Source organism: Protopterus annectens, chromosome 7.part0, assembly GCF_019279795.1.
Source record: "Protopterus annectens isolate FY-2018-M chromosome 7.part0, PAN1.0, whole genome shotgun sequence".
Taxonomy (NCBI): Eukaryota; Metazoa; Chordata; order Ceratodontiformes; family Protopteridae; genus Protopterus; species Protopterus annectens.
Genome location: NC_056739.1, coordinates 231,846,070 through 231,861,168, shown reverse-complemented (window position 1 = coordinate 231,861,168; position 15,099 = coordinate 231,846,070). Strand labels below are relative to the sequence as shown.

The 15,099-nt window shown below is 35.8% G+C and overlaps 1 protein-coding gene across 2 annotated transcripts in view; it reads right to left on the bottom strand.

Annotated features, from left to right (window-relative positions):
* The window catches only part of LOC122806371 (NACHT, LRR and PYD domains-containing protein 14-like), a 549,548-nt gene that overhangs the window by 373,187 nt on the left and 161,262 nt on the right, over window positions 1-15,099 (bottom strand). For both annotated transcript variants that reach the window (XM_044076722.1, XM_044076721.1), the window contains exons 4-5: window positions 7,534-9,238; window positions 2,186-2,272 (exon numbers count right to left, since the gene is read on the bottom strand). In XM_044076722.1, the coding sequence (XP_043932657.1) occupies window positions 2,186-2,272; window positions 7,534-9,238 (1,792 nt within the window). The remainder of the gene's footprint in view (window positions 1-2,185; window positions 2,273-7,533; window positions 9,239-15,099) is intronic.

The window sequence follows — 15,099 nt, the reverse complement described above, 5'->3', positions numbered from 1 at the left end:
TGGAACATTTTTTAACCAAACATAGGGGTCAAAAAGATCAGCTTTGTTAGAGATAGGTTCCCCAGATGGCCTTTAACTTTTTGCTTGGGTGGTACTTGCAAGATGTTAATGGGAACAGAGAAGGCTTTTAATAATGTAAGATGCAAATTACTGTATCTGCTGTGAGAAAGGTAATGGAGAGAACTGAAGTGGTTAGGGCACTGATCCTTTCACGTGATGCATTTGAGGACACGTATCTATACGATCTAATGGAAAATTTCTGCATGGTTTAAAACCATCACTTAGAAGATTTCTGTGGAATGGGGAAGAATCTCTAGAGAATGGGGAAGAATCTCTAGAGACAGGATGCAGTTAGCAAGGGGTAAAAACAGAGTTATCAGGCGTCCATGTTATGCTACTACTATAAGTCTAGCACAAAGAGTCAAGGCTATCCAAGAATTGTGACTTTTTGATGGCTTAAGTGAAATTAGGGGCAGTGTTGAACTTAATGGAAATTATTCTTGTCTTTCAATCCTGTCCTTATGTCCTGAATGCATTCAAAGTTTATTTAGGGCCCCCTTTATATCTATCATTTATCTACCGTATCACATCATCAAGATCTACCTGTTCTTAAAAAACATTACAAATTGTAAGCAATAGTTTTAAGAAAGTTCATTGCTACAAGCACAGTGCAGAAAGTCAACCTGCAATAAAGAAGTACTGGTTCAGAAGAAATGAAATGTCTTTTAAATATTAAATTTAATTGTTTTGGAAAACAAGGTTGAATGGTTTTACCTCTTTTTGCATTGGATGTCAGGTATCTAGTTTCATATACCAAACTATCATCAGAGTGGGATATAATGTTTAGATGCTTTAGCCAAAAGATTCAACTGGATGCAAATCCTACCGCTTTTTGTAAAGCTATTCAGCTGAGTACTGCATAAAAAAGTCTGTAGATTTTTCATGTTACGTTGTGTGTGTATTTACATACTGTATGCATAAAACACGTTTGCTGTATCAGATCAATATGCGCATGCCCTAAACCTACTTTTTTGTATATTTCAAATCAGAACCATTACCCTAACTCTACAGATGTTCTAAGCATGTTTTTTATGCAGATAACACTGAACATTAAAATGCATGCTCTTACAGAAGGCCAAGCCATCTTCAGCTATATGTGGAGGGGGGGGGGCTTTTCCCCACAACACATTTGATTCCATATTCCCACTTTCACATTGCTCCATATCATAAGTGTTCATTCCTAAAATGGGATAAAATATCACTCTCTGCCATGCTATCGTAGAGGTTAAGCAAATACACCAGTATAGAAACACAATTTATGGTTCTACAAGCTTAACAAATCTGAGGAACAAAATACCACATTTCCATATTCCATATTTTAGTAGATTTTTTTTCATAATTACTTCATCTCAAGGGAAATTAGACTCTGAATTACTACTAAACTGTCATTGATTGTTAACGCAGTCACACGATCCAGTCTTCACTCTGCTTGTTTGTAATGGGAACTGCATAGAAGATATATAAAAATCATGGATCTGAAATTATTTGATCATGAATCTGATTTCTATGCATTTTTAGAGATTTTATTAAACCTTCAAAAACTGTCATTGATTGTTAACAGCTTACCTTGACAGCAGAGGTAGAACATGTCATGACTTGCTATGGGTTATCTACAGCACTGTTCCTATTGTTAGTGGAATTTAAATCTTTAAAAAGTTATAAAGATTTTTGACCTGTTACTGGGTGGCACAGTGGTGCAGTGGTTAATGTTGTCACTTCACAGCAAGAGGTTCTCCAGTTTGATTCTCAGCTGGGTACCTTCTGTGTAGTGTCTGCATGTCCTCCCTGCATTCGTGTGGATTTCTTCTGGGTTCTCTGGTTTTCTCCCACATTCCAAAGACACGCATCTGGAGCATTTCTTCCTGGGCCTCCACTGAAAATAGGCTCTGTCCTAGTCAGACTTTCCCGGTCATCAAATGTAAAATTAAAAAAATAAATAAATACATTTTATCTTAGTTTAGAAGTTGCATAAATTAACTTTCTCCGATCCAGAATGGAATCTGCTCAGATTTGCATCTAAGTGGTTTCCATTTAGTTTAATTCTCAGTAATCTTTACTACTAGTAAAATATTTCCATTTAACTTTGCTCTGGCATTTCATGTCTGAATAAAAGAGTTTTACTTACTCTAGATTCTGAATTTGTGTGTGTGGACTTTTCAGTGCCTCGGAAAGCCATTTCATTCCTAAGTCGCCAATATAGTTCTTATTCAAGCTGTAAAAATGTAAAATAGACATGACCTGTTACCCCATAACTTTAGCTAAATTATATATTGACAAAGCAGTATATGCTTAGAATCAGCTCTCCTGACTTTTTTGTTACTTTGCATATTACCAGAGTTATCAGTATACCACTTCTGAAAATGGGCCGCATCTGCTGAGACCAACCTAGTAAACACAAGTGAGTACATACATGGTATTTCATATCAGACCATCATCAAATATGCTGAAATTAGGAAATGTATGTTTGTTGAACCTGTATATGCCTTTTTGTAATAGTGTCATATAATCCAATGTCAGCAGGACAGTACTTCCTCTGTAGTGGGCTAGTAATGTTACCTCGTAGGCTAGTAATGTTAGCAATGTTATCTCTTTGTTGTCCCTGAGTGAGAAAGTCATAGCTGTGTCTCAAAGTATGATGTAGTATCAACAGGTTAAAATCCATTTGTATAAATACAGCTTCCATTCCACTCACGGTGCTCTCAAGTACATCACGGCATAAGTACCTTCATCTGACAGCAAGGTAAAGCTGTCAGCAATGAAGGCAAGGAAGGTTTGTTTCAGATCTAAATGACAACAATAAGCAAACTGTAAAACAGCAGTAATTTTGTTTGTTATTGTTGACAAGATAATGATCCTTTTGTTTTACCTTGAATTCCTCTACTTGGGCAGGCATTTCTGTTCCTGTTCAGTTCTCTTATATATTTCCCCTTTATTTGTATTTGCTTTCATTCAGCTTTCACCTGCCATAGAAATTATACATTACTGCAGGCTGTAACTCACTGCGTTTGTCACATAGTGCATATAATGTATCCATGATTTTGTTGAATTGCTGATTCCCACGATATAACAATGTATTTGCAAATAATTCCCCATTGTCTGGGAGGGTACAACCTTATTCTCTTCCTATATATTTTTTTAAACGGTAGGTTAACAGACCTTATGTTGCTCCTTTTGTAGCCTTAAACAGGCAAATATTTCGAGAGAGAACTGGATCTGACTATGTGCAATAGGTCAATAAAAAAGTCTCTTACTGAGAATGATTTTAATTCTTCATGCCATATACATGGTGGTGTAGTGGTTAGCATTGCCGCCTCATAGCAAGAGGTTTTCCGGTTCAATCCTTGGCTGGGGTGCCTTCTATGCAGAGTCTGCATGTCCTCCCTGTGGTCATGTGGGTTTCCTCCAGGTGCTCCCGTTTCCTCCCACATCCCAAAGACATGCTGTAGGTGGATTGGACACTCTAAATTGGCCCTAGTTGTAAGTGCGTGTGTGTGCCTGCCTTCTGTGGAAGGTTGGGTGTCGGGATGACAACTCAACACTGTAAAACTCCACTGCCAATCATGAGCAGACAGGTGATCTGCTGTGGCAACCCCTAACCAGGGAAAGTCGAAAGAAGATTAACTAGTACAAAGAAAAAGATTAACTAGTACAAAGAAAAACTAAAGCATTGTATGCTAATCTCCTAAACAACACACTGAGGAGTTTACATAGAAATCCAAGTAGTAGTTTGAACACAGCCAGTTTATTGTTGTTAAATTGAAATATGCCTGAATCAGTCTATGATGTATATATTTAATAATGCATGTAAATATATAGATTCTCTCTCTCATGCATTTAGCTATATGTTTTCCTACATATTATCTTTGTTTTATCCGCACATTAAGATTCTGAAATAATCCCCGGTTACTAACCATAATCTCCTGTTCTTAGTCTCTCGATACTTCCCCGCTAGTTCATTCACTGATTTCTACCACTCAGCTTGATACTTCCTGTATTTTTGCTCTGCTGTTGCTTAGTTGCGCACATGCACTAGACTTTCTCTAATACTAGCAGGTGAAGTGGTAATAGTTCTTTCTAGATACAATGAAGTAATGTGAACTAATTGTCTTTTATTTGTCTTGGCAGGAGCTTCTTCAGAAACTGAGCTTAAATTTAAGGAAGGAGAGCAGCAAGTGCAGTACATAAAACACCTATATAATGAACGATAATAAAATAGTAATATGTACGCACATCAAACTCAAGAAACATCATGCAGGAATTTTAATTTCAGTAGGAAATAAATAAAATTGAGAGGCACAATTTTATTTCATATTTTGATATTTCGTCTAAATTTTTGATTTTGCTTAGAGTATGGCATGTCTCTTATGACTGCTGCAGATCTGATAGGATACGAAAGAATGTCTCCATATTAGAGAAATAACATCTATAATATGAAAGAGAACTACTTGGGACTAGACATACTTCATACAAAGTAATATCAATGGTATTGAATACAATAGTGTAGGAGTTTATGTACACCATACACTTTGCAAACCACAAGAAATTCCTGACTAACGCAGACAATACAGAAAACTCAAAATGGTGTCATTATGGGTAATGTAGCTAACCAAACACTGACTGGCTAAACTGTTCATCAGCATCATATAAATGTGCCTATATATTAAGTATGCCCAAACTGGAGCAAATAGTAAAAGACCAACTGGAGAGGCAATATTTAGGATATCATACTGAAACACCTGGGTTCGCTTTTCTCCCCATCTGTGGTTATCCCCCTCTATAATTGGTACAGGTCATGAAACCATAACCTTCAAGCAAAAAAAAAAAAATTTACATAAAATATACTGAAATATGTGACGTTTATTAAAACGGATTGAAATACAATCCTCTATGATGCTAGAAAGAATACATTAGATACTGTCATTGGCACCTGATGTACTGCCTATGTCTGGTTTTAGTAGCACATACTGGTTAAGACTTGGACATTCATTCAAATTCATCAAAAAGGAAAAGAAAACTTTTATAATCACAAAATTAGCAAGAAAACATCAGAAAAAAATGGAGGTATTGTTCGCTTCTCAAAAATTGCACAACTTTTGATAAAAAAATATAAAGTGCACACAGCACTTAGAGCCAGATTTAACTATGAGATATGCTTTTAGGTTTCAGCTAAGCATTTATTTCAATGACCTGCAGTAAATATGTAAGGTGTTTTACATTTGTTAACTGGGTAAGCCCACCAAACACAAGCTTCCCTTTTCAGGGCAGACCCAGGAGTACTGTCTAGTTAAGGTACCCCCTTAGAGTAATACAGCTGTCAAATGAAGGTGAAAGGAATGGAGCCCCATCTCCTTGGTTACATGAAGCAAATGATCAACAGCCCAGAGTCTTAATCCTCAGTGCTAACTGCAGAAAAAGTTGCTACTTACTGGGGATTTTATTTACTTTCCATGGTGTTTTATGAATGGAATATATTTATGACAATTTTCTGCTGTCCTTCTGAAATACTTTACGCTTTTTCTTGTTAATGTCTTTATTTTAATGGTATAGCTGAGTGTTAAGTAGAATGTTAGTTTCATAGTTTATCTTTGTCTTTCAGTTATTTATTATTTACATAGAATTGTGTGCATTTTGGTAGCAAGTCATTTTCTCCATAGCTAATTACACTATATTTACTTTTTCATTTTTTAGGATATTCATTAAAAACTCATTGCATGCTGTGCCTAACAGGTGATTTAAATGTGCAGTGTGTTTTTTGGATTTCTACTTCTCTTTATTTTGTGCATGCAGTGGACTTGTTCAAATGTTTCCTTGTTTGTTGATTGTGATGGATTTTGTTTAATAGATGGCAAGGCTAGAATGGGAATAAGTGCTTGACAGTGCAGGTGGGGTAGAGATGACTATTTGAAAATATGAGTAGATTTTTTTAAGCACTGAGTCCCTGATATAAATTTATAGCCCGCCTGTTATCATCCAATATACATCTATACAAACATCTCACCATCTGCATACATATATATATATATATATATATATATATATATACATACATACATACATACACACACACACACACACACACACACACACACACATACGCACACACACACATACGCACACACACACAAAACAAAGATGTACATGCAATCATCTTTCTCTGTTAATTTTCCCTCTTCTTAAAACACGTTCCATAAAACCCACACAGTAAATATATCGTTACTTTTCCGTTAAACCCCTACCATGCGTCTCACCATATTCCATCCTGCTTGTCTAATTACAGATGGTGCCTACAATTTACTTTCTTCCTCCATGATAAAGGACACCTAAAAACAAGCTTCAGGCAGGGTTATGAAAAAAAAAAAGGTTGTCTCTATGCAGACATCATCTGGTCGCAGACATCAAAAGGGCAACATGGAAGTCCTGCATAGCCAACACAGAACCAAACAAGTACAAATATCGACATATAAAATGAATACAACATTTCTCTTAACCTCTCTCTTTCTCTTGCATTTATCATTTTACCTGTAAAGATAACATAGCTCCTAAAAGTGCCCAGAGCACCCTAAGCAACTCTACAATCTTACACATGTGACAGTTTTTAAAGTAAAGATTTTTACAGCAGACAATAACTTTTTGGCACACTGCAAAGTAAAATATACTTCACCTGCAGCTTTTAAAAATTCCATGAAATGCCCTAAGTAATCCCTATGAATGCCTCACTCTCTCTCTTGCATGTGCAAATACACACACAATTTGTCAGATATTGCTATCAAATATACTGTAATTCCATCAATGTTTTTGACCCGTGTAACTTTCCTCAGTGGCTATTGGACATATAATCCATTATTACAAGAATACATTAATTCCTATCCTTTCTTGCAGGTCTCCTAAGTTATCTATTTACAATGTTGTGCTGTGTCTTCTTATTCTATAAGCCAAGTGTTTAGAAAACACTCCTTTACACTCGAACATAAATCCTGTAAATCCCGGCAAAATCAGCACCGCAAAGTGGTAGGGGTTTAACGGAAAAGTATAAATATAGATCCCGCATTTCAAAACCTAAACAGAGTGTGTATACAGCCAAGAACAGTGTGATTTTTTTTTTTCAGTCGTAAATAACTAATCAGACTAGAAGGCAGACTAACGTACTAACTGTACTTGTAAAAGACATAATTTAAAGGTATGTTTCATGTAGACACATAGTCTGAACAAAGTCATTAATGTATACATAAATTGTTTCTAGTAGTATTGCTATCCAATGAGCTTCAGTTCCATGAAAATGTAGGGACAAAATAAAACCTACTCATCTTCTGGGATTCATAAGGGTACTTTTTAATAGTCATGCAAAAGTAAAAATGCAAGTTTTAATAGAAAGTGGTAAAGAAAATCGATTTGCAAACCATACAAAGCTTCATGAATTACAAAATAGAATGCAGTGATTACTTAATAGCAATAAACTAAAAATATTGATCTTACTTGATATGCTTGCTCTTATGTAGCACCGGAGTCAGTATCCTCAAACTCTGTGGGAAGATGTTACAGAGCTCGAAGTTTATATTATTAATTACATTACAATGCTGTAGCATGGCGTGTAGGACAGAGCACTCCAATGCACTCAACTTTCTATGCCTTAAACCAATTTCACTGAACTTCTTCATTAAAGTCTGAGTTAGTGCAGTATTCTGACTTTCATACAGATAGCCAAACGCATCAATATCAATAAACTCTCGATCCAACTGAGCTTCAACTTTTTGTTTTACCCAGTCTAACACATTGTTGGTTATTTTCTCATCCTTCTTTCCAACAAACTCCTGCAGCAAGTTATTAGATGAAGTCAGTCCTATAAAAAATTTAAGAAACATTTCACCCCGGCCATCACTATGTTGTGAAGCCTCATCCAGTAAGGAAGTGATATCATCTGATCGGGTGTGTACAGACTTCATTAAGGCAGCAATAAACTCTTGCACAGTGAGGTGAAGAAAGGTGTATAGTTTCTTTTTGCAAGAAGGGTCTGTCTGGAATATGTCTTGAAGAAATCCAGATAAAGCTTGCGATGACTGGAGGTTATATTTAGACAACTGACTTTCATCAAATACAGTGACATTATTGCAAACACCCATATAGGACATTTCCCCCAGTTGTTGTAACACTGCTGAGAAGTCTTTACTTGAGTTGCTATGGCATTTCAACATGTTGTAAATAAATGATGAATAAAGCTGTGTTATGGTGATAGGAAGATGTGGATCAGACTTGTGTCCTTTGCTGGTTTTTAAAGTTGCTTCCATTATGGAGCAGATGATCCAGCAGTAGGTAGGAATATAACACAGAGGGTATAGCATACTGTGCTTTTTCACACATTGATACATTTCTTCACTGATCTTTGGGTCTTCAAAGAATTGCAAAAAATAACACCTCCTCTGCTCCTCACTGAACCCCATGATTTCTGCATGCTTTTTTATGAAAGGTAAATCTAAGGCTTGGAATGCGGTTGGTGTAATTGTAAAAAGGACAGAGCATCCCTGAAGCAATTCTCCTCTGAGAAGATGGTTGATAATATTTGCAGAACTGGTTTTCCATTCTGGAGATAGATGTGGAACATTCTCAGAATTTTCTTCTGCCACTCCATGATTATAGTTGTCTGTACCATTAGATTCTTCTAGGCCATCAAAAATGAAAAGTACCCTTTTAGGATCCTGAAGAATTATTTCAAGTCCATCTTTAAGGTATGGATAAGAATGCAAAATCATATCGCTGATGCTTACGTTTTCTAAGTTACGTAAATCATTAAAATTAAATGGCAACATAAAATGAAATTCTTGATATATTTGTGCTTGAGCCCATTCATGAGATATTTTTTGAACTAAGGTAGTTTTTCCAATTCCAGCAACTCCTAAGATCAGCACTGTGGTAGGTCTGTCTTGTTCATTACTTTGGATTTGAAAAAGGTGATCATATTGAACAGTTTGTAGCTCGTTCTGGCATGACTGCTGTTGCCACTCCTCATACTTGCCAATTCCAGACAATATTTCATGCTGCTGAAGCTGAGGTTGATATGCAGGGCCTGCAATTAATTGAACAGCATAATCATTTAGCAGGATTTGTTTTCCTTTCTTTTTCCCAAAAGCTGGGCTTATTTTTCTGTATGTTTCATTAAGGAAAGCTGTGTGCTGCTTCCAGTAGTCTGAAAAAATAAACAGGGTCACCAGTTAGTGACAAGAAATTTGAATAAAAATTGCACTAACACTTCATGCAGATTGCATATGTATTCAAAAGAAGACCAGAAATGGTTTTACTGTTAATGGCTAGTATATGTTAGACAAAGTCAGATTAATGCACACTGCTAGTTTTTCCAAACACTCTCAAGCCATTGTTCAGTACATGAACATTACTAATTTGTTCCAAACTGCTACCATGTCGCATTTCTTGTCAACCTCCTCAAATGCTATCACTACCCTAAAGCGATTGTGCAAACTTTTTTCACTGCGGAAGGTACTGTTGCTTCATGCACTGTACTTTGAAAACCATGCAGAAGGTCATTGACATTCTATTATCTAACAAACTGGTAAATTAAAAATTCACATTCACCCTCTTATGATGCCAACATACAAGTAGGAGCTTCTCCTAGTAATAGGACCAATTACAAATTATTTGAGAAGATACAAGAAAATAGGTGGTATTAAAACCAGCAATAACTACTACACTAAAACGTGGCTCCTTGCTGTTAGTTGACTAGCTATAGGTGATGTAAATTCATCTATAATCTCTTCACCCAATGCTCATAAGTACTCTGAAGAAATTGCTGTATTAAAACATAACCCTGTTAAAATTAATATTATATTGAGAAATCAAAATACCAAACTATCCATTTAACAACTATAGGAATATTACTGGAATAATATAAATATAAAATATGTGGGCATTTCCCTGCTAAAGAAGTTAGTAAATTTGAACAAATTAATTGCAATATCTTCGTTAAATGGTCTGAAAGTAATTATAACAGAGTGCAATAAACTATCTTTAATTTTGAAGACAAATAATTAAAATGGCATCACTACCAACGTTCCAAAATATCTAGTGTATTATGAAATTTCTTTGGTTTCCTAACAGACCCGAAATTGCTTTCAGCCAGACAGTGTTGGGCTTTCAGAAGTAAATCTTACTCTTCTGCTTCTCCATTCAAAACCATAATCTAGTGGATAAGTATGAAAGATTACGCAAACCAGAGGAAGAAAACGCAAGAAACCGCAAGTCAGAAAGCTCCACTGAATGCTCTTTTCCAACCACTGTTTGTAAACAATGGGATGTTGTGGGCATTAATCAATCAATTGTATGTATTTCTATAAAACTTTTACCAGGCCCAGTTACATAAATACTATTCTGTAATACTTTTGAAAACATTCATAAGCCCTGATAATTTTAAAAAAGATTGTTTCATTATTCCCCCCGCACTTCTAGTTTAATTGAAGGATATAATCTAAATAAAACTGCTGATCTTATAGCCCAGAGATTCATATTTTCATTCAGCTGTGGGAAACGCTCTACTATGTTGTCCAGTGATTATTTAGTGCATAAATATGACTTGGATCTGAGCAGCTGAATAGTCTTTCAAAGTATCAGACATTCTGTGAAATTGCAACCTCTGTCATAACATGAAAAACATTTCCAAGTATTTTAGATTATATTCCATTCTAATGAATAAAGTTAGAAACACAGTCTTCTAAATACTAAAAAGTTGTTTTCTGGTACAAGTTAATGTCATACAATTATAACTTCAATTTTCTGTACTAAATTACCACAAATAATTGTCAAGTGATAAATGCTTTTTATTATTTCTTCTATTTATATTTTGGAAAACTTGCATTCTGGAGTTGCCTTATAGGACTGCCTTATCCTGCATAGAATGATTGCATATATTAAAGACTTATTTAGTTTGAGTAATAACAATACAGTTAAAACAGACTAAGACATATTTTTATGGCTATGATTTTCTAAAAGATTTTTGATTGAAATGTCAATATTTCATCTTCTTTGGTGTATATTAATAGTAGTTTATAAGCTAACTAAAAAGAAAAAGGAAAACTGTGATCCACGTTTTGTAGAATTCCCATATCTAGCTGTTATGAGTCACAATGAAATATAAACAACCACCTTAAGATGCAAACAAAAAAGTTTAAATTCTGAATACTGGACAGCTATCTTAGAGAAATAGTAACATTTTCTGTGATACATAAAAATAATTCCTTGCACTGTATTACTTGCATTTCTCTAGCTGAACACTGTGCAACTCACATTATAAAAATAGGCACATTTTGTAAATGTATTGTAAATTTGTTTTATTTATGTGTTGTCTTTGAATGTTTCTTCTAGTGTTATTGTGTAGGCAAATACTCCATCAATTGGATCACTTTGTTCTGCATTTATGTATCTCAGTTTTTAAAACAATAAATGAAATACTATATAAAAAAGGTTACTCCTGGCCTTTTTAACGCCATTACTCAGCATGCCAGATTAGTTTTCCCAAAATACTGAGATGCATGCTAGTGCATGATTTTTATCTTAAATCCAAAACCTATGTTGCACAAAGGTATCAATAGCATAACTTTTTCCAAGTCTATATATGCCTTACTTCAAATCAAGTTAACCCCCCAAAAATTAGAAACGTTTTTTGGTACCTTTTAAGAACTATGGGTGCTGTGCCTCAATAAATTGAAAATGCCAGCAGTAATACCATGGCACATATCAATATCCTTAAATGTTTAGGCCTCTGTCAAAATCGAAATATCTTGAAAATTTCATACACAAATGCTAATAGATGGTATGCTCAAGGTCTTCTAAAAGATTTCAGATCATCCTACACCTGATGTGAGCAAAGTTACTGTATCAATGTGCTTGTACTGAGATTCGACTACTCACTCTCATTTTCCATTGTTTTAACAATGCACGTCTCCTTCAAACTGCAGACGAGAATGGAGGATGGAACAGATTTTATTAGCAGTGGAAGAATCACTGTCTTTACAAAATGCCTATTGGTTACCCATGAAGTACAGGGCATCACTACTGCTAATTAAGGTCACACAAAATATTACCTGTCAACAGTTGTCTAATGCTGCTATTTAAAATGTCTGTAGCAATCGCTACAATCTGCCATAATGAGCAGGTCAAGATGAAATCAATCACTCTTGTAATGCTTTTAATAAAGCTTTAGGTGGAAGACTTTTTAAGGCTGGAATAGTCTTCAGAGTTATATTAAAAATGAAAAAAGACAACTAAAAACTGAAAACAAAGAAAATAGATGGTCTCCTTATGGTAGAACTGGTAGAATATAGGTGCCTCAGGAATTCTGGTTAAACTGGCTTTTAGCTATGTGGACACAGATTTTAGAGCTATGTTTCAAGAAATAATAGCATTAATGTACAGTTGTATATCACAGTCCTAATCCTAAATTTGGTCTGCTTTTTAACAAAATGCCTATATATGCTTTGTATATCTCTTTTGAACTTTTAATGCATATTTAAACATGTTTTCTATGAGAAGTGTATTTTTTTCCTGTATTATATGACTTTGCATTTTGTGCCTTAGCCCTGCATTACTGCTGTAAACTGTCCCTGAACTCGTTCATTTAACTGGTTAACCTACAAATAGGATATGCACTGCTCTTCTTGAGCTAGGCTTGTGCGTATTGTAAGTACATGTGTACAGGCAACAAGTACAAAATAATAGGTACCAACTATTTCTGTAGGGCAAGATTAAATTGCAATTCAACTAGAGTTGTTTATTTGGCCCAGTGCCAGTCCTGTAGTGGCTATTACATAGGCAAAACCAAGTGCAAATCGAGGGAGAGGGTATATGAACACCTCTACAATATTTGAAAGCAGAAAATTGAAAATTCCCAGGCTAAACACGCGAAGGATAAACTGGGACATTCTTTTATGTTTAATGCTATTGACCAAATTGATTATGACATCGGGAGGCCCACTAAGTGTGGAACTGGCGGTGCGGGAACTTTATTGGCAGATAAAAACAAGGGCGTACATTAAACCGGGATTGAATGATGTATGCTCTATAGCCAGCATGTTAAGGATGAAAAAAGTTTCCAAAGATGACATTGTGTACCTCCTTTTGTTATTTTTGTGTTCATCCCTTTGTGTTTGTTTCCATTAAAAATTGTTTTGCTTCAAATGAAAAAGATTTATGTGTACACACATATGTATATGCACATATCTTTTACCTGCACACATGTTTTAAAGTGTTAAAAAATATTTTTAGTGACTTAGGTGGTATAAATGTTATTTCCTTATTCTGGGATAAAAGATACATACGTTTTTAAGACAAGTAGAGGAGTTTGTCATGTGACTTTCAGGTGGAGTATTTCAACTAATATGTTTCTTTTTATGGCTGTCTGAAGAAGTTAAGTGGAATAAACTTGACGAAAGTGCTAATTTTTTACTGGAAAATTCTGTGTCTGCCTTTTTGTTTGTTTTTAATGACCTGAATCACCCAAGGTTACTTAATGATTCTGATACTAGAGGAATCAGCTAAGGGTGGCTTAGCTCATTACAACTCCTTCATTCTGGGGTAAGAAGGTAAGAAGATCTGCTGCATGATGGCACTTATCAGAGGCTAGCTGTTACTGTTCAAGACAAAGGCAACACAACTGTCGTAACAAAGACAAACTAGGCAAGATGTAAGAGCGATACTTTAAAAGCAAGGGGTGCAGACTTTGCAAATAGCTGTGTGCTCATTCCCCGACATGCAGGCATTTGACTAGAGCAGGGTCTATATGACAGTATCGAATGGACTAAATAGCGAATGCTATTTAGTCGATCCAATACTGTCGATATGGCAAAATAGCAAATTCACAGAACATCAAATTTTTTCCCCAGGGAAAAAATTCTGTGGGCAGTCTTCGGGACTTTGCCATTTCCTCCACTATGGTTCGATCTTGCAGTTGGTATATTTAAGTAGGGGGTGTGGGGGGTGAAGCCCCCCACTTAAATTTGTGTTTAAGTTTATTTATTTTTTTTTTTACGGAGCAGCAAATTTTTTTCCCTGGGAAAAAATTTGCCGTTCCGTCTGTTCGATATTTTGTTGTTTTGATATTATTGGTACGATAGCGTTCACTATTTACATCATACGATAATATGATATAGATGCCTAGAGAATATAACAAAACAAATGGATGCTTTGAGGATATTCTATTATGGCATTTAGACCCCCTCCCAAGTAAAACAGAAGGGACATTATGGGATAAGGACCTCTCCTCCCGAGTATGCAGGAAGAAAACAGCAGAGTATAGCAAATTACAACAACAGAGAAGAAGAAACAATTTGTAAATTGAGAATCTGACTCTGTATCAATGAAGGATGAATGCATCACTGTACCCTGATTAACCCAAGCTGAAGTAGTGGCCTTGGCATTGGAAGAGATAGCTGGAAGAAGATGGGAAATAAGCAACTTCCTGCTTACCCATCCTGGGTGAAAAGATTGGTGTTTCCTTGTGGCAAAATGTACTCTTTTGCTGGTAAAATATTACATGGCAATAAGAGCCATTGCCTGGAAAATGTAGGGTTGATGCTCTGAAGGCAGTAGTGGTAGCCTTTGAAACATGAGCGTGATTCCATAGTGGTAGGCTGTATTTGATTCTAACAATCCTGCGGATGCTCATTTCAGCCTCAGGAGTATGACAGGCAACATAACAGAACCATACCCCTTAGCAGGTACTATAAAAGAGGAGGTAGTAGCATGTAATTTTCCAAGTTGAGGACAATTGCAGTACATCCTGAAACACACAGGTGTCCGTAGCCTGGGGGAGGGTGGCTGAACACAAACCTTCAGGCAATGAGGATGAAAATGCAATGATCTGGCAGCAGGTGGATGCCTGGGCATAGCTATGGACAGAAAGACCCCACTGGTCAGCTACTGCTCAATGTTGATTTGGGCCCAACCCATCTGGCATGAGTTGGTCTCATGATCCATTGGAGAATGGCTTGATGATCAACAGACACTGAAGAAAAATTCATTGGAAAAAAATGTATACTTTTA